Source organism: Talpa occidentalis, unplaced genomic scaffold, assembly GCF_014898055.3.
Source record: "Talpa occidentalis isolate TD23 unplaced genomic scaffold, MPIMG_talOcc4v2.1 talOcc4.5, whole genome shotgun sequence".
Classification (NCBI taxonomy): Eukaryota; Metazoa; Chordata; class Mammalia; order Eulipotyphla; family Talpidae; genus Talpa; species Talpa occidentalis.
This window is the reverse complement of record NW_023604861.1, coordinates 110,615,760-110,637,451: the sequence shown is the minus strand read 5'-3', so window position 1 is coordinate 110,637,451 and position 21,692 is coordinate 110,615,760. Positions and strand designations below refer to the sequence as shown.

General features: G+C 48.5%; 1 protein-coding gene across 1 annotated transcript in view; it reads right to left on the bottom strand.

Moving 5' to 3' along the window:
* Positions 1-2,835: 2,835 nt before the first annotated feature.
* Positions 2,836-21,692, bottom strand: part of KCNK12 (potassium two pore domain channel subfamily K member 12) — a 40,590-nt gene continuing 21,733 nt past the window's right edge. The window contains exon 2 of the mRNA XM_037528097.1: positions 2,836-3,875. Within this exon, the coding sequence (XP_037383994.1) occupies positions 2,974-3,875 (902 nt within the window). The 3' untranslated portion in view covers positions 2,836-2,973. The remainder of the gene's footprint in view (positions 3,876-21,692) is intronic.

Genomic DNA, 21,692 nt, shown 5'->3' with positions numbered 1-21,692 from the left:
GCATGAGATGGGGAGGATAAGCCTAAGAAGCAACTTCTGGCACATGGGGTCCTGTGGACTGCAGTGCACTACCTGCTGTGGCTCAGCGTGAGACCCCCCCCTTGGGGGTCAGGGGTAGTGGTGTGAAGAGAATGGAGCCCTTTCTTGGCAGGAGGTTCAGAAGAACCTGGACCGATGTGGTTCTTATCAATGTCACTTCCCAGAGTGATAGGAGGACCCCTCCCTGCATGTCCAGCAGTTCTGATTCTCAATGTTCATACTCAAGCAGGATGGCAAAAAGCCCTTTAGCCTTGGGTCTAGGCTCTACCAGTCCTCCTGACCTGAGCTGCCTTCACATCCCCCTGACCTTGGGAGCCTGACTTTTCCCAGGTGGCAGCTTCTGGCATCTGAAGCAATGAGTCCTTTGGCCTGAGGTGAAAGATAATAACGGAAAGGCGGGGGCGGGGTGGAGGATCAGGGAAACACAGACAAAAATACATGTAAGTCACTGGATCCTGAGCTACCAATGTCCCTTGGAGGACTGGTCTTTCTCTGAGAGGTTGGTGAGAAGGAAGAGTCCCTTCCCTGCCCCTCTCAAACCATGCTTAGATTTCCTTCGGAAGCTTACTCAATCTGCCAGTAATTGCCACCTTCCGAAGCCAAAGCATAGGAAAAAAGTGAAAACAGCTAAGGCTGCAGCATGAGCAACTTAGGGTAGACTTCAGGAAGTACTGCTGCAGGAAAGATTGCCAAAGAAGGTTTTGAGTTTTTTCCCCTCTGGAGACAGGTCTTGTTCCTCCCATGGAGACGGCTTATGTGTCCGGGATGCTGGTCAGAGGGATCACCTGGAGGCCTCTTTCACCCTCTGGCTCAAGGAGATCTGGCCATTGGGTTTTTAGTCTCCTGTACTGTTCCTGGGGCTCGCTTTCTCTGCACTGGGTGCTATTCTGCCTGAGAATTAAATTCTCAGGGTCTAGATATTTCTATCATGGGATTGCCACTACCCCCTTTGGATGGCTCAGATCCCCAAGTTATTTTACATGGCCTTGATCTCACTGGTAAAGGATGCACTGTAATCTTTCCTTCTTTCAAAGGGCCACATCTGGCACTTTTATTTCTAGGTCCTGTCAGAGGTCTAGAGTGCTTGTGCCTCTCTCAGAGTGTGGCTGCAGCCATTACTCCGAGGAGCATGGTGCAGGGGGCAGGGAGATCCCGGGGGCCTTGGTCACGGGCTGGCTTGATTGGCAGTCACAGTGAACCTGGGCATGCGGCTCTCTGGAAGCCTGCCTTTCATATGTAGTAAGACTGACTGCTCTTGGCCACTCTGCTTCACTGGCTTCACCCCTAGAATAGGGCCTGTGTTCCAAAACCAATCCCCACCCAAATTAGAAATTACCCAAAGTAGCTAGAAAGTCACTCAGATCCCACTCATTTTCTCCTTCCTGCCATGATCTGGAAAGGGAAAGGGGAGGCTGACATTCACACATGACTCTTAATGCTGTGCGTGTGTGTTCATGTTCCAGGCACATATGCTTCCTTCACTGTCAGGAGGGAGGGAGATTGCATGGCTTTCAGTGCCTCTCGGGCAGACGGTGTGAGGCATCCTAGTGCTTTTCTCAGACTTCCTGTCAAAAGCTGTATATATTGGTGGGTCTTTGGCATCTTTTTAGATGAGAAAAATGGGCGAAGAGTGTTCCTTTGCAGCCTAAGACCTCCCTCTTTTCAATGGAGGCAGGATCTGGCCTTCCTCCAGGCCAGTAACCTAAAGGTGGCAGACGGGGAACTTGTCCCTCAGCTTGAAGATTATCCAGAGCCAAATTTTAATCCTAAAATTACTTCCATTCACCTGTTTGATCAGCTCCTTCCCTCCTGCCTTTTACCACCCAACACAGATTGTGTGGAGGGAAAATTAATTCATTTGATTATCTGCAGGGGCTAAGACTACGTCCCCTAAATATTATGGCCTTGGGAGCCAAGTTCTTTCACATCTGCAGAGTGACTACTTTGGATTCTTGGTGCAGTGGGACCTGGTGCCCCTAGGCTGTAGCTGGCAGAGTCTGGATTCAGAGAAAGAGGATGAACAGCTTGCCCCCTCAGACTCACTGAAAGGGGAAAAAGTTGAATTGATCAATAGGAGTTAAGAAAATAAAAATGCACACCAATAAAGAAAAATCTTGTCTGAGAAGACTCAGCCTTTCCTAGTTAATGAAAAGCATTCCTATGGATGGTGCTGGTGGGGAAAAAAAAAAGCACACTGGGGCATTCAGAGATATACCTGGAACCTCAGAGATCAGACCCCAGAAACAGAGCTGGGCTCCCCTCCCTGCTGGCCACGTGGATTTTCCTCATTAAAAGTAGCTGCCCTGCCGTGCTAAGTGGACTGACTCCAGGCTGAGAAAGACCAGCTGAGCCCCTTACCATTGCAATTTCCAAGTTTAGGGAACTGCTGCAGACCGCAAGTCGGTGCTAAATTTCATCTCATTGCATAATACTACACCATTCTCTGTGTGTAGCGGCTGTTCTATATATACACCGGGAGGCAACATATGGCTCTCCCCACCCCCACCTGTCAAAACTGTGACTATATCACTTCTGACGACCAGAAGGAAGCTGCTAGGCTGGGCCAGGATTCTAAATGCTGCGAAGGTAATTCAGAGCCATGAAAAGTTGCACCATATGCTTTGGGGTTGTCGTTTGCTTATGTGCATGGGGACAAGGTCCAGTGCCAGTCTGCAGAACTCAGAGATGGCACTCTCCTCCTGTTGGTATACACCGTGAGGGGGCCCACAAAGAAAGGCTCCCCCCAAAACCTGCCCTTGATAACATCAGGCCCGGGCAAATAGTATTTCTTTTAAAAAGAATATTTTTTTTGGCTTCATTTTATTGGATAAAGATTAATAAAGCGCCAACGTCTGAGAGAAGAAAAGCAAACCACGCCTGGCGGCACCAGCCTGCTGTGGGTCCCTGGCGCGGTGGGGCGCCGGGGCGGGTGGTCTACCTGGAGGCGCTGGTCTCCGCCAGGCGGTTGTTCATGATGCCCAGCGCACCCACGCCGCCCGAGAAGCCGTTCTGGCGCGTGTTGATGCACACGCTGCGCGGGTAGCCGTTGGCGGTCTCCGACAGCTGCTTCTGCAGCAGCGCCAACGACACCTTGTTGGAGGCCGTGAGGTCTCGCATGGAGATGAGCTCCCCCGACAGGCGGCGGCCCTCGGCGTCGCTGTCTCGGGCCGCGGGGTCGGTGCCCAGCGCGGCCAGGCGGCGGCGCAGCCGGGAGCCCGGGGTGATGGCATTGCGCCGGGCCAGGGGCGCGCCGGGCGCGGGGCAGCAGTGCGCGCAGCAGCGGCAGCTCAGCTTACGCAGCATCCAGTTGAGCACCTGCTTGATGAGGATGGAGATGACATTGAAGAGCGAGTAGATGCAGCACACGCCGAGCAGGATGAAGAGGAAGTTGCCCAGGCGGTAGAGTCCCTGGTTTCGGTAGGCGGCGTGCTGGCTGCTCACCAGGTCCCCGAAGCCGATGGTGCTGAAGGTAACAAAGCAGAAGTAGAGCGAGTCCACATAGTCCCAGCCCTCCACGCTCGTGTACATGGCCGAGGCGCAGCACGACAGCAGCACAGCGAACAGGCCCAGGATCAGCAGCACGTGGTACACCGAGGGCTTCCAGCCTGCCAAGCAGTCGGCCTCGGAGAGCGCGGAGCCCGGGCGGAAGGTGGCGGGCAGGAGGCCACTGCGGCGCAGCTGGCGTTCCCGGCAGGCGCGCATGATGAAGGCCAGCAGCGAGATGATGCGCTCCAGGAAGAGGTTAAAGAACAGGATGGTCCCAGCGCAGCCAAACAGCCCGTAGGCGATGAGGAAGGCCTTCCCGCCCACAGTTGCCGGGGTGGTCATGCCAAAACCTGTGGAGACAACAAGGATCAGCGAGGTCCTGGCTGGGCCGGTAGCCCCCACCCGGTAGGGTGGGTGGCTCCTACCCCGAGTGCGATCATTCGAGTGGAGGGGGAATGGCTATTTCTCTCCCTTAGTGGCAGCAGACTTGGTTTCTACACGTGGCCCTCATCTTGGGGCTCTGTAAATCAAATGGGTGGGGCAGGATTGACCTGGACTCACAAAACAGAAACCTCTGCTCAGGTGCAAACCACCCACAGCCACAAAGCAAGCCTCACCTGATGTCCTACTCCCCCAGACCCCCAAAAATGTTTTTAAAACACAATCAGTGGTACACCTGTGTGGATAGCCTTGTTAGGGCAGAATCTCATAAAATCTTCATATCTAGGACTGCTGGGGACCAGATAGAGTGTGTTCAGTCCAGGTAGTTCATGTCTCTGGCAAAAGGATATCGTGAGAGTGAGCCTGCAACCTTGGGAAAGTGTGTGGCTCTGCCATTGGCTCAGCTCCTGCTTACCCAAGTGCCACCATCATGCTCGATCATGCTCATGGCCAAGGGATTTTGCCGTTCAGTTGGGTCCTATATCTGGGGTTGCCTTTGTCCCGGGAAGTCTGCTGATTATTGCTTCGAACTCTTACTTGTTCAAAGCAGTCTTTATGGGAGATTCTTTATCAGTTGATTTCTGCAGAAGTTTTGGTTCCCAGCCAGTGCATTGGGCCCAGCTTATCCAGGGCAGTGCAGCGTGGCAGCTCTACACTTTCAACCTGAGCTCTCAGGCTGCTGTGGCCTCCACTCTTTGTGGGACTCATTGCTGCCTGACTCCATTTCCAGGAGGGTATTTAATTAGCAGTGAAGATTCACTGCTCTTTGGGATCTGAAATGGATCATCTATCTGAACAGCACCATGGTACCTTTCAATAGCTCTGCAGCCAAAGTTTAGGGGCATTCCTGTTTAATACCAAAGTCATGATCTACTTGAGCTTTGCTAGTGGGATAGGACCAGCTCTGGGAAAGGGGTGGAAAAGAGTTTGCTCTTACTTGAATATTTCCTTTAAAAGGCCAGAGAAAAATCTTTTTCAGAGTAATTCTTTATTTGGTATAAACGTTTTCAAGATTTCCTGGAGGAAATGTCCAATTGTCTGACATGATCTGCACTTATGCTAATGACTCATGTAGGAGAAAATTTTATCCAGGTTCAAGAAGATAGATTGTGTCCCTAGATTCAGAATTTGGCCACAAGAAAGTGAAAACACTAAGCTAGCAGCATAGCCAACAACTTGGTAGACAGATTTTGCTGTTTGAAAGTAAAAATCAAGTTCTTGAGTTTATAAAGAAATTAGCTCCAAATCTATATGGCTATGTGTGGAGCATATGTGTATGTATGTGTGCATCCATAAAAGTCATAAATTGAGAATCCAGTGTCAACAGCTGAACTAATTTGTGTTCTATTTACACAAGGGAATATGATATAGCAACGAAAAAGCATGACCATGCTCCTTGCAACAACATGGATGAATCCCACAAAAAGAATGTTAAAATAAGTTGGACACAAAATAACAGTTATTTAATTTATATAAAATGCAAAAAGAAATGGTATTTTCTTTTTAGGGATGTATACTTGGTAAAATTATAAGGAAAAGGGAGGAAGTGATTTCAATAAAAGTCAGAATTGGGGTTCTGAGGAGTTAGTGAATGGGAGGGGACACAGAGGTCCTCTGGAGTTCTGTAAATGATCTGTTGACCTGGGTTAGTTATATGGATATTATTGTATTCTTTGTCAAACTGTGTTTTATGAGGTTCTTTTTTTGTACTGTCATGATAATGAAAACTTAAAAAAAAATCCCTAGATAGACTGTTAGAATTGTAAGGATCCTTAATTCTGATCTGCCTTCACTGTGTAGGTGAGGGAGCAGCAGCAGAGGGGACATGATTTGTTGCTGGTTGGGAACAGATGCCATACTTGAGTCCTGACTTCTAACCTGGTGCTTAGACAATCATATACAACACTGTTTCCGCTCATGTGGGAAAGCAACACCTCTCATAGAGGATTACTTAAATTCCTAAAGAAATAGAAAATTCTGAGCCTGGAAAATTAATATTTTGCCTAACTAAGAGAATGTTGTATGAGATTTTCTTATTTAGAATTGTCTAGAGCCTCCCTGGTGGCACAAAGGGTTAAGATGCAACCTATGAAGGAAGCTATCTGCAGCCACTGCACAAGTTCAATTCTCAGCCAAGGAGCTACCCACATGGCGCAGCAGACCTCTCCTGACGCACCCACTGCTCCCCTCAGCAGTGTGTTTCAGTACATCTGCCTGTTCTGCTCCCCACTCTGTCTCTGGTGAATCCTCTCACCCCCTGCACCTCTGGCCTGTGCCCCAGTTTGTGTATGCATAAATCTTTTATTTTTTTAAATAGAATTGTCAGCTAAAGTCTCAAAGCTGAATGATAAAGTGGCATATTCTCCCCATTCTAAAGAGGACGTCTATGTACATCTATGCTGGATTACTAAAATGCAAAACAGGTCTGACGACTATTCATGCTATTCCCCACCTCCACACTGTACTGAAAGGCTAGACATTATCCAGGGATAATGGAACATCGTCATCAAGTTGTTGAGCAGTAGGGGCCCCTGTGGCATCCTCTGCCCACCACTAATCCAAGTGGTGGTGGTAGAAGGCAGTCAAGAGACCCTCTGGGGCTGCAGGCAGAGGACAGCCTGGTACCTGGCTAAATGCTCACCGAGCTGTAGACACTGGCAGGCCCTGCCCCAGGCCATGGGAGTAGGGCGTGGTGACAGTTCTTCAAGAGCCTCTGGGCTGGAGGTGGGCTGCAGCAACCTGCACAAGGGGAAGTGGCAGGGCCTGGGGCAGCAGTGGGAGCAGTCTTTACTGCTGGGACTTGATTTGTCAAAGATGTGTCAGAGTGATGTGGGTCAAGTGGACGCTTGGGAAGAAAGTCAGATTAGAAGAGACTCGGCCCAAGAGTGTAGCCCACTGGATGGAGGTGGTGCTAGCAGTAAGAGGCTGAGGGCAGAGCATGGGAGGTAGTCACAGGAGGCAAGATGGAGGGAGCATGACCCACTCAGGGAATGATGCAGAACAGTGGCCACTGTGAGGGGGGTTTGTGGGGGAGAGGGAGGCACGGGATTCTAAAGATCCATAAATGGGCATCCTGAAAGGGCATTTCTGTTCTGACAGCAAGCACTGCACCAGCAAAAGCTAAGAAAGGCTGACAATGGCAACAATGATAAGACCAAGAGCAAACAGATTACAGCCCCAACACCCCTACCCCACCAGAGCTGGGGGGACAGGCTGAGCTGTGATTAGACATCTGAGAATGAGTCTTAAGCTTAATACTGCCTTGGTACTTAAAAAAAAAAAGGCAACTATTTGGAAAACTAGCAACTACCCAAGAGGTTAAGGAATTTGTAGGGAATGCTTTAAAACAATAGATTAGAAGAAAGCCATTTCCCGTGTCCCTGCATTTAGTAACTGATTCCATGTGGATTTGTTCTCTGTGGTGAAGGCCCCCCTAAATGCTCCCCAGCATGGCTCTTCTCTTGTCTCCATAACAATCTATGAGGGTGATGCACCCCATTCAACAGACGAAACCACAGGTCAAGGGGTTAAGCAGTTGCCCGGCCCCACCACTCAGAAATGGTGAAGTTGAAAACAGAAACCAAGGTCTGTGGCGTCTAAGTCCAAGTCCTTTCCACCACCCCAAATTGTCTTCCCAGCGCACCCCAGGGCACCCCTTAGAAAGCCACACTGCAGTCCTGCAAATCTGGCAGCCAGGAGAGCCCTTTCTTGTAGGAGGGTGACTGGTCCTCAGCCACTGCTCCTGTCCCCCAGAGCATCTGTCCTTGTGGCTCTCTTTCCACTGACCACTTTTGGGGAGAGGGGCACCTGCTCCTCCTGCCATGTTTCCACCAAGGTGGGCTCATCTTCCTTCCCATAGCACAGCTAAGACCAGCGGGCTGTTCAAACCAGACTTGGGGGCAGCAGGAGGAATGAGGTACAGGGGGAACCACTGCTTTTGGCTAATAGTCTGGCTGGTTGCCCACAGGCAGGGTCCCCTTGGGTTCTCCACAGGACTGTCCTTGTCTGACCTACAGCCCTACTTCCACCCCAAGTCAAAGGCCATCTCTTGCACTTTCTGGGAGCACCCTCAGCTTCCTCCCCACTCCTCCCTGTCTGGATCCCCGGCTTCTGCCTCAGACCCTTCTTTGGAGTCTCAGTTTCTTGCTGAGGATCTGCTTGTTTCCCAGATGATGACACCCAGAATGAGAGCTGCCTCCCCATCTGCCATCCTCTCTTGCAGGAGCGTGGCCTTATGCAAGGCATCTACAAGGTGGTGCCACCGGGCACACAGCCGGAATACTGACAGCTACTCACTCATTTCTCAGGCAAACTTTTACCAAAGACTTAGTGCTAGGCTCAGAATAGGGTGGAAATCACAGTTCCTGCCTCAGAGCACCTGGGCTGCCTTCTTAGAGGTTTTGTACAGACCTCCACCCTCTGCTGCCAGCAGGTTTGCTCTGGGCTAGGACACTCCTTTTTCCTACATAGAGATCGGGCCAGAACTTGTCCTAGGGTCTTCTCCAGACTGGGACTACAGCCCAAACAACACTGAATGTTTAACTGGCTGTGGCATTTTCTGCCCAGAATGAAGGGGACAGGCAGATCAGGAGGCTCTGTGACAGCACTGAGGGGAATCAGTGCCAGTGTCCCTCTCACGGCCTTCTTTCCTGAGGTTTGGCTCTTGTGCCCACTTCTCTTTGCTTTCTTGCAGACCACACTGTCAAGGTGAGGGGTAGCAGTCTATCGCCTTCTCCATATCATCAGGGTCAGAGCTCTGGGAGACACTGAGCTCCTGGACTCAGGCTTCTTGCTGAAGACAGTGGGGTCCTTGCCTGGAGCTGCCGCCTTGACAGACACTTTACAGAATGGAGGAGCAGTCCCCTAAGCTCTGGCAGTCTTCAGGTAGCCAGGCTGGCCCAAGAGGAGGCCTGGAAGCATCAACCAGAAAAAAAGGCAAACCCAGCCACCCCATGAATCCCCTCCCTCCCCTAATCACACCCTGCAGAGGTGTCATCTGTCCCTGGGTTTGCACCAAACCTGCTATTTTGTTTATGCCACAATTGATCTGCCACCCCAGTTTTGCAAAGAGCAGACATTTGGGGGCTCTATTATGCCACTTTGACAAAAGCTGTGAAGATCATTCCCACAGCTTGTCTGGTGCCGCCTTCGCAAATGGGGCTCTGGTGACAGGGCCTCCGGTGTTCAGTTCAAAGAGTGTGGAAGTGAGATGGGGAAACCAGCACTGATCTGTATCAGGTGCCCCTGAATGGAGGCTCTGGGCTAGACACTGGACACATTCTCTCATCCAGTCCCCCCAAATGCCCTGTGAAGGAGAGCTCATCAACCCCAGTAACCCCGAGGCAAGGACCTGGGCCAAGGGTGGTGAAGGGACTCAGATGAGATACAGTTCAACAGTGCCTGAGCTGATCCTGAGACCCTTCCATTGCACCAGACAGATGGGAAGCCTTGGGGACCTTTCCTGCTGGCTCTGCAGCGTCAACTCAGAGCAGGGGAAATTTATAGTCCAATTCAGGACTATACCTGTGGGAGTAAAAAGGGCATTGCTAACAATTACCCCAGGACAGCATGCATAAATCAGGGCTATCCCAAGTAACTGGGGAGCTCTGCGACATGAGCTCTAGTCAAAATGAAGATTCCAAAGTAAGTCCCACTCTAGAGGTCTATTCAGTGGGTCAGGAGAGAGGCCTAGGAATCTTCATTTTAACAAGTGTCCCCTGATGATTCTGATGCAAATGAGCTAAAGCTCTTTCTTTAAGAAACAATGTTATAAGACATCCCTGATCATCCTACCGCTTGGAATCTGCCCAATTTCAAATATTTTGATTTAAATTTCAGGTAACTTAATACCCTGGTGGTGAACATTGCATCTGTCTCCTTAAAACTATTTCCACACCTAACTGTGTAGCTGTCAGGTCACTTAGACAACTGACCCAACTCTAGGGTGGGCTCCATTACTCTGGTCCACTCAGGATAATCCAGTCCCTTGCTTGGAGCAGTGATTCTCAAACTAGATTGCCTCAGACCCGCCAATGGATCTTGTTAGAGCCTGGAGTGGGCCTTGAAATCCTGTGTTTCTAACCAGACCCCAGGCGAGGTCACTGCAGGTGATTAGTGCACCTATTTTGAGTTGTAAGCATATACAACCTACAGTATTAATTACCTTTTAGGACCCTCTTCACAATGAGATTGGGAACCACTTGCAAGTAGCTGGAAATAGGCTGCCCAAGTTTGAATCATCCCATTCCCTAGCTTGTATGCCTGAGCAAATTCATTAACCTATCAGTGTCTCAGTTTTTTCCATCTGTACAATAGAATGATAATATACTATCTCGATAATTTTTTTGTATTACATTGAGTCAATTTAGGTAAAAACACTTAGAACAGTTTCTAGAATGTTAATAAGCTGTTATTATAGGTTATTATATTATTACTATTATTATCACTCTTTCTGGTCTCTACAACAAGCAAGGTAATCTTGTATCAAGTAGGTGAGTGAATAATTAAAAGTATATATTTCAAGAACTTTCTAGGGTGAGAGACCTAAGTAACCGACAGCGTAGGAAGGCTTAGGTATGGGCTTCAAGGGCAGGGAATGGGAAAGGACCCAAAGGGATGCCATATAAAATACAAGGCGCCTACTTAGATGTGATTTTCAGATAAACAATGCATCATTTTTTTAGTATAAGTACATCCAAAACATTGCTTGGGACATAAACGAAAGATGACTTGTTTATCTGAAATTTAAATTTAACTGGGCAGGGCCTCCCCGGTGGCGCAGCGGTTGAGCGCTGGGTTGCGAAGCTGCCCGCAGCCTCTGCGGCGCCGGTTCGATCCCCGGCTGCTCCCCGGCCACCAGAGGAGGGTCCCACATGGCGCGCAGACCTCCCCTGCCGCCCACTGCTCCCCTCAGCAGTGTACTTCGGTCCTTCTGCCTGCTCTGCTCCCCGCTCTGGCTCTGGTGAATTCTCTCACCCTCCCATGCTTCTGACTGTACCCAGTGCATGTATAAACAAAACAAAAAATAAAACATGCCTCTATAAAATAAATAAATAAATAAATTTAACTGGGCATTCCGTAGTTTTATGTGCTAAATTGGCTCCATTTGTCTCCTGGGTCTTTTTGGCCAGGCCAGCAACACAGCTCTTCAGTGCCCCCCCCAAACAGGGAAGAGAGGCAGATGTGGGGTGCGTTGTGGGGTAGAGGGTGGAGTTGCCATCAGGTTGCTCCGTGGCTGGAACAGAGTCACTCACTCTTGGGGAGAAGGAGGTAGGTTCCTGGCCCTGCTCCACGGAGGAGCACCATCACTTTGAAAAGGAAGTGGGCCAGAGAGACTTCTTCGCAACATGAGCTCTAGTCCTGGGACCTCAGGGTTGCCCATGTCATCCTCCAAAGTCATTTCCCAATGAGGCTAACAGAAGAGCCTGGATAAGCCCCAAACTCTCTGGAAGAGCTGAAATAATGGCTAGGAAAAGTCATTAAAGTATTTAATGAGCAATGAAAATGTGGAGATGGATAATAATAACTGACACGTATTGAGCCCTCACTATTTCTGGGCACTCTGCCAAGGCTTCATGTATTATCAGTGCTTTTCGTCCTCACAACAACTCCATGAGGCACTGGGTTTCATTCATTCTAAGTTGTAGCCTTTTTCCTCGAATGTTAACATCACTGAAATCAGACGCATCTTACTGTCAATGACCTGACATCATCTATTCAGCAGTTTTTTAAATTCTTTTTTTTTTTAAAGATTTATTTATTTATACAAGCACTGGGTACAGTCAGAAGCGCGGGGAGGGTGAGAGAATTCACCAGAGCCAGAGCGGGGAACAGAACAGGCAGACTGACGAAATACACTGCTGAGGGGAGCAGCGGGCGGCAGGAGAGGTCTGCACACCATGTGGGACCCTCCCCTGCGGCCGGGGATCAAACTGGCGCTGCAGAGGCTGCGGGCAGCTTCGCAGCCCAGCGCTCAACCACTGCGCCACCAGGGGAGGCCCAGTACTTTAAATTCTTAATAGCAGGTAATAATGGAGCATCTAGAATCAATGGTGTCTTAGATTTGATAACCTATAGTGGGAATCATCATCAGCCCCATTTGTGAGATCAGTAAACTAAGTCACATTTAATGAGTAAAGACTCGGGCCTCCCCTGGTGGCGCAGCGGTTGAGCGCTGGGTTGCGAAGCTGCCCGCAGCCTCTGCAGCGCCGGTTCGATCCCCAGCCACCAGCGAGGGGCCCACATGGCACACAGACCTCTCCTGCCGCCCGCTACTCCCCTCAGTGGTGTACTTCCATCAGTCTGCTGTTCTCCCCGCTCTGGCTCTGGTGAATTCTCTCACCCTCCTAGGTTTCTGACTGTATCCAGTGCTTGTATAAATAAATTAATTAATTAATGAGTAAATACTCTGTGGTTAAATAACTCGCCCAAGTTCACAGGGCAAGCTACAGAGCCCAGATATGAAATAGAGGAAGGAGATTGTGATGTGATAAGGAAAAGTGAAATATATGAGAGTTTGAAATAAAGAGAGGTAGGCTGCTTTTGGCTGGAGTGGCAGTTTGCAACTCTTGATGCACAATAGAATCACTTGGGGAGAGACACTTAAAAGAGTCCCCGGTATCTGGGGTACCCAGACCAGCTTAGGTCAGAATTGGGGCTGAGGTCCTCCAGGGGGAATGATTGGGAAGGAGCATAGGTATTTCGTCCTGGAGGCTTGGTGGGATTTTGCAGGGACAGTGTCGTTCCCAGGCCCAGGGCTGAGGGAGCCTGTGTGGGAGGGGTTCAGCCTGGCTGGTTCCCATGCTGGGTGCCTGGCTGGCAGACAATGTTCGGTAACTTGTGAATAGAGGGGTGGAGGCTGTGGAAGCAGGGAAAAGGACAGTGTTGTGAGAACTTCCCATCCAGTTCGTCCTCAGGTTGAACCCTTTACAGGAGCTTTGTGGGTGTAAGAGTGTCACCCACACCTCTGGTGCTTCTCAAGAATCCGAGCCTGGCATCGGCAACATGCCCTGCCATGTGGAAACTTACAAGCTCTGAAAACCTCAGGCTACAGGGGACAAACTCAGTTGAGTCTCTCCTTTCCGGCAGGCTTGCGAAGGGCATCACCCCTCTCACAGAGCAGTTTCCGGGGGGTTGAGGGCAAAGGTTAGAAGCAGAGATCATGGTGTTGGGCTCTGTTGCCTCCACTTGCTAAAGCGGCAACATGGCCATGTGATCTCTCCCCCTTCCTCTTGGACTGCCTACAGCGTAGGGCTGTTGTGAGGAGCAAATGAGGGGGTGTTTCCCAGGTGTTCCCACCAGTACCTAGGACAAGGTGAGTGCTCAAAGAGTACCAAGCCGAACTGGGAAACACCGTGAGTGCAGCAGGCCTTACATCACAGCTGAAATGCACCAGGCAAACCCTGACTAGGCATTTCGGCAGCCAGGAACAGCTCTTGCAGACACACTCAGGACTGACTCTCCCATTGACTTGCAGGCCTTTCACCTCATTGGCCTCTGTACTGAATTTTAGTTGCACAGCAACACTTGGGCTCACATCCTGCTGTGCCCCCTGAGCTGGGTGGGAGGCCTGGCTACAGTGCCAAACTTGGATGTGGCAGGGGGTGGCATATTGGGAAAAGGTTCAACTATGGAACCCACAGAGCAGTTTGTGGGCTGCTATCTTTGTTGGCACTTGTGGGTTTGTCTAAATTGCAAACTAGATGGGCAGCTCTCTGAGGGCAGGCGGTCTTGGTTTCCTCTGTCTATGACTGGTGTGGGCCTGGGTTCACATTGGGTGCTTGATGACTCAGGACAAAGTAGGACCAGTCAGCATATCACATGGAGAAAGTATGTCCTCTCTCCCCTGTTTGCTTTTCAGCTTGTTTTGGGGACGGTTGTGGGATTACCTACTTTGTTTGATGAGAACAGAGGGGAGATGGCTGAGGGAGCAGGAAAGCTCCCTCACAGCCTGCAGGACAGTGATTTTTAACATTAGATTTTTAAAAAAAGATTTATTTATCTATACATACAAGAACTGGGGTACAGGGCAGAGTTGGGGGGTGAGAGGATTCACCAGAGACAGAGTGGGGAACAGAATAGATCAACCGAAATACACTGCTGAGGGGAGCAGCGGGCGAGTCAGGAGGTCTGCTGCACCATGTGGGTAGCTCCCTGGTGAGTTTCACAGGTTGCGTTTTAACCCCTTGCACCACCAGGGAGGCCCTAACATTAGATTTTTTGGGAGAGCTATGAGCAATGGACAATTGACCCACAGACTTGGCTTTGAACTTGGTGCTGCTTCCTTGGCTGACTGCACTTCCTCTCATTCTGTACTTCATCTCTGGGATTAAGGTTTGTTCTCACCAGAAATCATTCAGCAAAATGAGTTATTAAAAGCCAGTTAACTACTCCTGCCTCCGGGTAGCTCCTGCTTAACAACCTCTCCTGGGGAGCAGCTGTCAAGCTCAGGCCCCACAGAGCTGGCGGGTAGATGACTCATTTACATGGAGCCTGTCCTCCGTCCTGTTCCCCCTCCCCCTAGATCTGTCCCTGTCTCTCTGATGACTAATCTTCTCAAGGATGAGATCATCACCCTCTTACCACCTTCCCCCCCCCAAAAAAAAAGAGCAGAGTCCCAGCCTCAGCCCAGAATTTTGGGTGAAGATTGAATTCAAAGCCAGAGAAGGCAGGGACAGTCCCTGAGGGCACAAAGGGCTGGCAGGGCCTGGCCGGCAAAGCCAGGAGTTGGGGCCACAAGAGGAGGAAACCCCATGGCAGCCCTGGGCCTATTCCTTGCTCTGCCCACCCCTGGGCCCCTGCATAGGGCTGTTGTGAGTCACAGGCTGTCTCTTAGAAGGGCAGTCTGACCTTTTCGTAGGGGAAGGCTGGTCCATCAAGCCCTGCTTGGAAATATCAAGCAATGTCAATTGAATTCCATTTTACCTCCATCCTATGTTATGGAGAAGCAGGTTTTTGAAAGGAAACACAATTCCTTTGTCAATTCGGTTTTTATACCCCATGGAGAGGAAAGTCCCCACTCAGCCTGTGAAGGTTGTAAGTCATATTTGAAGGAGGCTTTTGTGCCCAGGCTGAGGGGACACGTAGGGGAAGGAGTTGAGTCCCTGAGGAGCTGGATTCCATGCCCTTTGGGGTGATGGAAACAAAGCTAGTTTAAAGCAACAGCCAGGGAGTGCTGCATAGGGTCCTCAGAGAACCCCGTGTCTGCCCCGCTGGCCTGCTGACCTGTCTCTACCTCACAAAGCTGGGAAACAAGCACAGCGATCTGTTCTCAGGATCTGGCTGGGTCAGGAAGGACTGGACTTGGGGTCACTGCCAGGGCTGGTTCCGATTGCAGCAGTCCTGCAGGGAAGGGATGTTGATCATGGGGTCACAGGAAGAGAGGGGTGGAAGGATGGGATTTATGGAGCCCCCTAGTCCATGCCAGGAGAGCGGCTGGTGCTTTTGGATATGTCCCCTGAGCCACTCCCAGGAGAAGGATATGGTTATTATTCAGGTGAGAAACCAAAGCTCAGACGCGAAGCAACAAAGCAAAGACCACACCAGCACACAGGCGCCAAACCCCAGGTCCACGCCTCTTTCCAATGCATCTCTTGAAACCTGACTCAGCCTTCAGTTCAGAGAACACACTGATTTTCCTCTGAACACCCACCCTAATGTGCCAGGGCCCTTGCTGAAGCCAAACGCGTGCCTGCAGCGGCGTGAGTGTGCGCAGGCGCCTGCGCTCACGCCTCTACCGGGTGCTGAGAGACCACAGATGGAGGCTGGGGCGCAGCGGTGGCAAGAACCTTATCCAAGGTCACAAAACGGGCACAACCAGGAATCTGGGTCAGGTCTCCCCACCTTTAAATCCCTTGTTCTGTCACCTTTTCACCTTGCCTTCAGCCCCTGCCCCCATGCGCCCTGAGAGGCACTGCTGACTTGGCATCCGCACTTCTGGCTTCCCAGAGTCACCCTCTCTCCTTTGGGCCCGCACTGCCCCAGCTGGGTGCACTGGAGCGCAGGGCTGCTGCCATCACTCTCCTCTCAAGTCCTGTGGAGCGCCCCACTGACAGATCCGGAATGGCTTGGGTGGCATTCCAGCCCCTGACTGAACTACGGTAGCATCATCTCCCCTTTCAGCCACCTTCTTCAGGTCCGCATGCCCCTGACTTATGTACACACACACACACACACACACACACTAATTCGCCAGGCATTGACTGAAAACCTGCTCTGTGTCAGGCACTGGGGGGAAATGAGGCGAGCAAGATGAGTGACAGCCCAACTGTGCAGAACCAGCGTCCAGCAACACTCCATGAATACAAACACCCCTTCCTCTGTGTCTTTGCCCTGCTGCTCCCCAAGTGCCGACCTGATGCATTCCTTTTCTCCTCACCTATCTGAATCTTTTATCACCTGGTAGCACATTCAGCCCATCCGGTTTTTCAGTGCTGCATGTGATGGCCTCTGTACAGCTGACTACTGTCTGAGTATTATTTAACCCTCTGTATTTTTCTGTCACCTTGTCAATATCTTAGTTATCCTCTTACCCTTTGTGTTGCAGGTGCTCAGTGTGGCCAGATTCCTGACAGAACTGACACCTGTCCCGTGACCAACAGAAGGTACTGTACTGAGAACATGGTTCCCATCTCAGTTTTAGCTAACTCATCTGAGGTGGTTTAGAGGCCTGCAATGTACTAGGTATGAGGCAGGGGAAGGAATGTCATGATGTATGACATTGTCTGTGTCCTGCAGCCAAAGGCCACCAGGAACATACCTGCAGTTAGACAAAACTGAGTTTATTGGGTCACTACAACCAGGGAGACTGTACACATAGGAGCTGCAGCAGCGGGTATCAGAAAGGACTTTTTGCAAGGCCTGGTTTTGGATTTGGTGACTTGGGGGAGGGCTCAAGGAAGCAAGGTTTTGCTCTCGATTAGATGCTACCAGGGAGCAGGAATAATTTTAGAATTGGGTATTTTTATAATCTTTACCTAGAAGGTGGGGATAATGGAGCAAGGCCAGAACTGTGACTGGTAAAGAAGCCACAGTCACTCCTGTTAAATTGATGGAGGATGTTTGGTCATTTTTATGGTTTGGACGATGCTCTTATTTGGTCTGTGTTCAGATATGCTTGTGGTCTGGTCTGGCTTTTATCTCACTCCACTGTGGTCATAAAGTGGCTTTGTCTGAATGTAGGTGTTGTGTAAAATTGTTAGTGTTCAACAGCAGAACACCCAGCCTGCCTGCAAGTGCCAGACCCACTCTTGACTCTCAGGGACTTATTGTGCCTTTCTCAGAGTGATTCTGCACTCAGTGTTCCATAATAGCATTTTATTGGATGCCATTTATTGTTTTTATTTTATTTTAACATTGAAGTAAGATAATATTTGGATACTCCCATCATGTATTGCCACCCTAGTGCACCCACCACCAAATCACCCATAGTCCATTATGCTTATTTCCCTCTTAAAAGAAAAATTCTCCCTATGTCTTCCTAATTATTTGTCTATGTGTATGCACATGTGTGCACACACATATATTTTATTCCATTGTGGAGCATACCTATAGGGCTATGGAAATATGGGTGATTTAAATTTTTTTCTGGTGCTTTTATAAATATTTCACATTTCCAGGGGTGCATATAGGGTTGTTGCTACTTTTAAACCATAACTTTTCTCCCAATAAGCATTGCTATGTTTTTTTAAATAGTAGAAATGAGTGAGATAAGGCCTCTGTTCTCAAGAGAATGACCATGATAATCTCTGAAACTGAAAGCATGGGAAATGTCCTTTAATACCAGGAAACAAATGAAGAGTTTGGGAGGGCTTCCCAGAGGAGGTAGGGAGGGGGGTGCTGCAGGGTGAATTGCATTAGGAAGTAACTTTTAATGAAAGACTGAAGGTAGGTGACATCTGGGATAAGATGGTCCAGAGCAGTCTGACAGCCAGAGCAAAGGCCCTGTGTCAGGGTTGTTAGAGGCAGTGAAAAAGATAAGAGAGAAATAGAAACACTAGACAGAATAGTCAGTATATCACTCATGGACTTTCTTGGAACAATGTTTAAGTGACACTCATGCCCCAGGATTTTAAAAAATCTCTCACTCTGATTTAATTTTAACATGAAGGATAAACAAAAGGATAAACACTGTCCCTCTGTAGGGACAGTGTGGCAGTGGTTCTATTAAAAAAAGGAAGAAATATGGTACATTTTCAAGTAGATTTCAAGGGACAGTAGAGATGCTAGGTATCTCTTTATAGTCAGTTGAGAACTGTCTTGTTTCTCAAAAGACCAGCAGAATCTCAGGCCATTTTAGATGGAATTAGGATTATAAAAACAACCATCAACATTTTTAATAACTCTGGACAGTGCATAGAGCAAAGTTGAATAGTTTTATCTCCTTTGGTCATCACTATAACCTGAGAAAAAGAATGTCATCATTGTCCCCATTTTACAGATGAGGACATTGAAGCCATGGGAAGTAATGTGACTTACATGATCTGACTTTCTAGAATGTGTACCCTGACCTCTCAGCTTATCTCTCAAACCTATAATCTTTCAGTTATAACAAGGGAAATATTTGAGGACAGTCACTTGTATTTTGTGCATAGTATTTATATGCTCGCAATCAATGATTATTAAAATTTTTACATGATAGTAATTAGAAAACTTAAATTAAGGTTTGGGCCAATCAATCATCTCTCTCAGCTCTCCCTCTTCAGTCCCCTTGCAAGTAAGCCTTTTTTAAAATTTCTCTCTGTGTGTTTGCTTTTGGGTGTCATCCCAAGTTCTTAAGTGCATGTATGAGAACTCACAACTGCTCACCCCCATTTCTACCAGAGTTGCCCAATAACATACTCCTGGCCACACTCAGGACCAAGACAGGCTCTTCACTTCATCTCTGGTAGTGTTAGAAACTGAATGTCCCGTATCCCCCACAATCCATTTATTTATTTGTTTGTTTGTTTGTAATTTAAATTTTATTTCTATATTCCCCATACAATTACAACCCCCTAATTTTGACCCCAATCCCGCCTTTCCTCACCCCCACTCCCTATATAGTGTCTCTAGTTCATGGTTGTTTGTTGATTTTGATATTTTCTTTCTTATAGTTATTCATTTTCCTGGTCCCTTATTTAAGTTTTCTAGATTCCTGCTATGAGTGAGACCATCCGGTATTTTTCTTTTTCTTTTTGGCTTATTTCGCTGAGCATGATCCCTTCCAGCGTCATCCATGTTGCTGCAAATTGCATGTTTATCTTTTTTGAATGCTGAGTAATATTCCATGGTGTATATGTACCACATCTTCTTGATCCAGTCATCTATTTTTGGGCATTTGGGTTGTTTCCAAAGCTTAGCTATTGTAAACAGTGCTGCTATAAACATAGGGGTGCAGGTGTTCTTTGGAATTGATGTTTCTGTGTCCTTTGGGTAAATACCTAGGAGTGGAATTGCTGGATCATATGGAAGCTCTATGTTTAGTAGGTCCAGAAATCTCCACACAGCTCTCCATAGTGGCTGGACCAGTTTGCACTCCCACCAACAGTGCAGGAGAGTTCCTTTTTCTCCACACCCTCGCCAACATTTGTTGTTGCTAGTTTTTTTAATATGTGCCATTCTCACTGGTGTAAGATGGTATCTCATGGTAGTTTTGACTTGCATTTCCCTGATGACAAGTGATGTTGAATATTTTTTCATATGCCTGTTGGCCATTTGCATGAAATCCATATATTTAAATCCTAACCCCCAAGGTGATGGTATTAGGAGGTGGGGGGCCTTTGGGAGATGATTAGGTCATGAATGGGATTAGTGCTCATATAAAAGAAACCCAAGAGAGCTTTCTTGCTCTCTTTCTGTGTGTGAGGATACAGTGAGAAGGCAACCACCTGCAAATCAGGAAGGGAGTTCTCATTGGATGCTAAATCAGCTGACACTTAGATCTTCAGCTTCCCAGCTTCCAGAACTATGAGAAATAAAGGCTGCTCAAGCTAATAGCTCTGTGGTTTATTTGTTATTGCAGCCAGAATTGATTTAGACAGGAAGGTTGGAGTCAGAGATTAGGGTGTAGCCAGCACCCACCACTTAGTCAGAGCTACTTGTTAAGCTTCTATTTCCTCATCTATCAAATGGAGGCGTATTGCCTCACAGGGTGGCTGTGAGGATTACATGGGACGGCTCTTAGTACTCAACAAAGTGCTTGGCACAAAGTCAACACTTGTAAATATGCTCATTATTAAGGTTACACACTGAGCAAAGGGCAGAGATGGGAGAAGGCTCAGCTGGGCAGACCTCTATCTTGGAGAAAATATAAACGATAGCCCCAAAATTTCATGTTAGTAAGTCAAATGTTATTTTTAATGCTTTCAGTCCTGTCTTTTCCATTCAGGTTGTGTAACACAACACCACAGACTGGGTGGCTTATCTGTGTCTGGTGAGGACAAAGATTTAAGTTCCTATAAAGCACCTTCTTCCACCTCAATTGGTGGGAGGAGTAAGGAAACTCTCCTGGGTCTCTGTGATAAGGACACCAATCCCATTTGCAAGGCCTCTGCCCTTATAACCTGCTCACCTCCTAAAAGTCCTACCTGGAGGTTAGGTATAAACATATGCGTTTTCAATCACAGTGCACTTCCTCTCTCATAACATTATGAAGTGCCTACTATGTGCCAGCCATGGGGTATGTTTGCTGTGCCAAGGGCCTTAGTGTCTAACCTAGGAAGTGGCAGGGCACAGACTCATCTATTAGGGGGTTTGATAAGACCCTAAACAGTAAGTCCATTTGAGACCATGCCTTTGTCTTCTGCAAAACCAAAGGAAAAAGATCATTGCCCATGTCCCGTACTTAAAAGATCCGTGAGACTTGTTTCTCTTTGAATTTGGTGTTGGTTTCCTGTGAGTGTGTCTTCACTTGCTCGTTTGCTTGAACCCTGCGTTCCCTATTGCCCACTTGCCTACTTCAGTGGGAAGCCAGAACCAATGTAATGATCAGTTGCTGTAGGACTATGTCCTGGCACTTAGTCCATCTCTCATCAAATTTTAGTTCTTTTTTAGTCTGTGTCCTGCCTCCCTCTTCCTTCTCTCAAGATCTGCTGAGTATCTGCTATGCAAGCCCTGTGCTGGGACACAGCCCTGCCCTCTTAGAGCTTATCGTTCACCTTATACTGGTTTGATCACTTAAACTTGTCCAAATCCTTTGTGGAAGCAAGCTGACTTTTAGTCAAGGAGAATAAGCAGCAACAATTTCTGGAAGTCTCCAAGTCACACCAGTTCCATCATATATACAGCTGCTCTTTCTCTCAGGTGGTCTTTAAAATGCAAACCAGGGGCCTCCCTAGTGGCACAGGGGTTAAGACACAGCACTATCAAGCTATTGCCAGCCACTGTAGCTCGAGTTTGATCCCTAGTCAGGGAGCTAACCCATGTATGGCACAGCAGCCCTCTCCTGTCTCTCCTGCTGCTCCCTTCAGCAGTGTATTTCAGTAGATCCACCTATTCTGCTCCCCACTCTCTCTGGTGAATCCTTTCACCACCACCCCCCACCTCTGGCCTACATCCCAGTTCTTGTATGCGTAAATAAATCAATCTTAAAAAAAAAATAAAATGCTAACCAATTCTCCTTCATCCAGGAAGGTTCTGACATGTGTCAGTCTGATGGCAAGGGATGGCTTCCAAGGCCTCCCAAGAGTCATGTTGAAGTCCTAGCCCCCCAGTACCTCAGAACATGATTGTATTTGTAGCTAGGACCT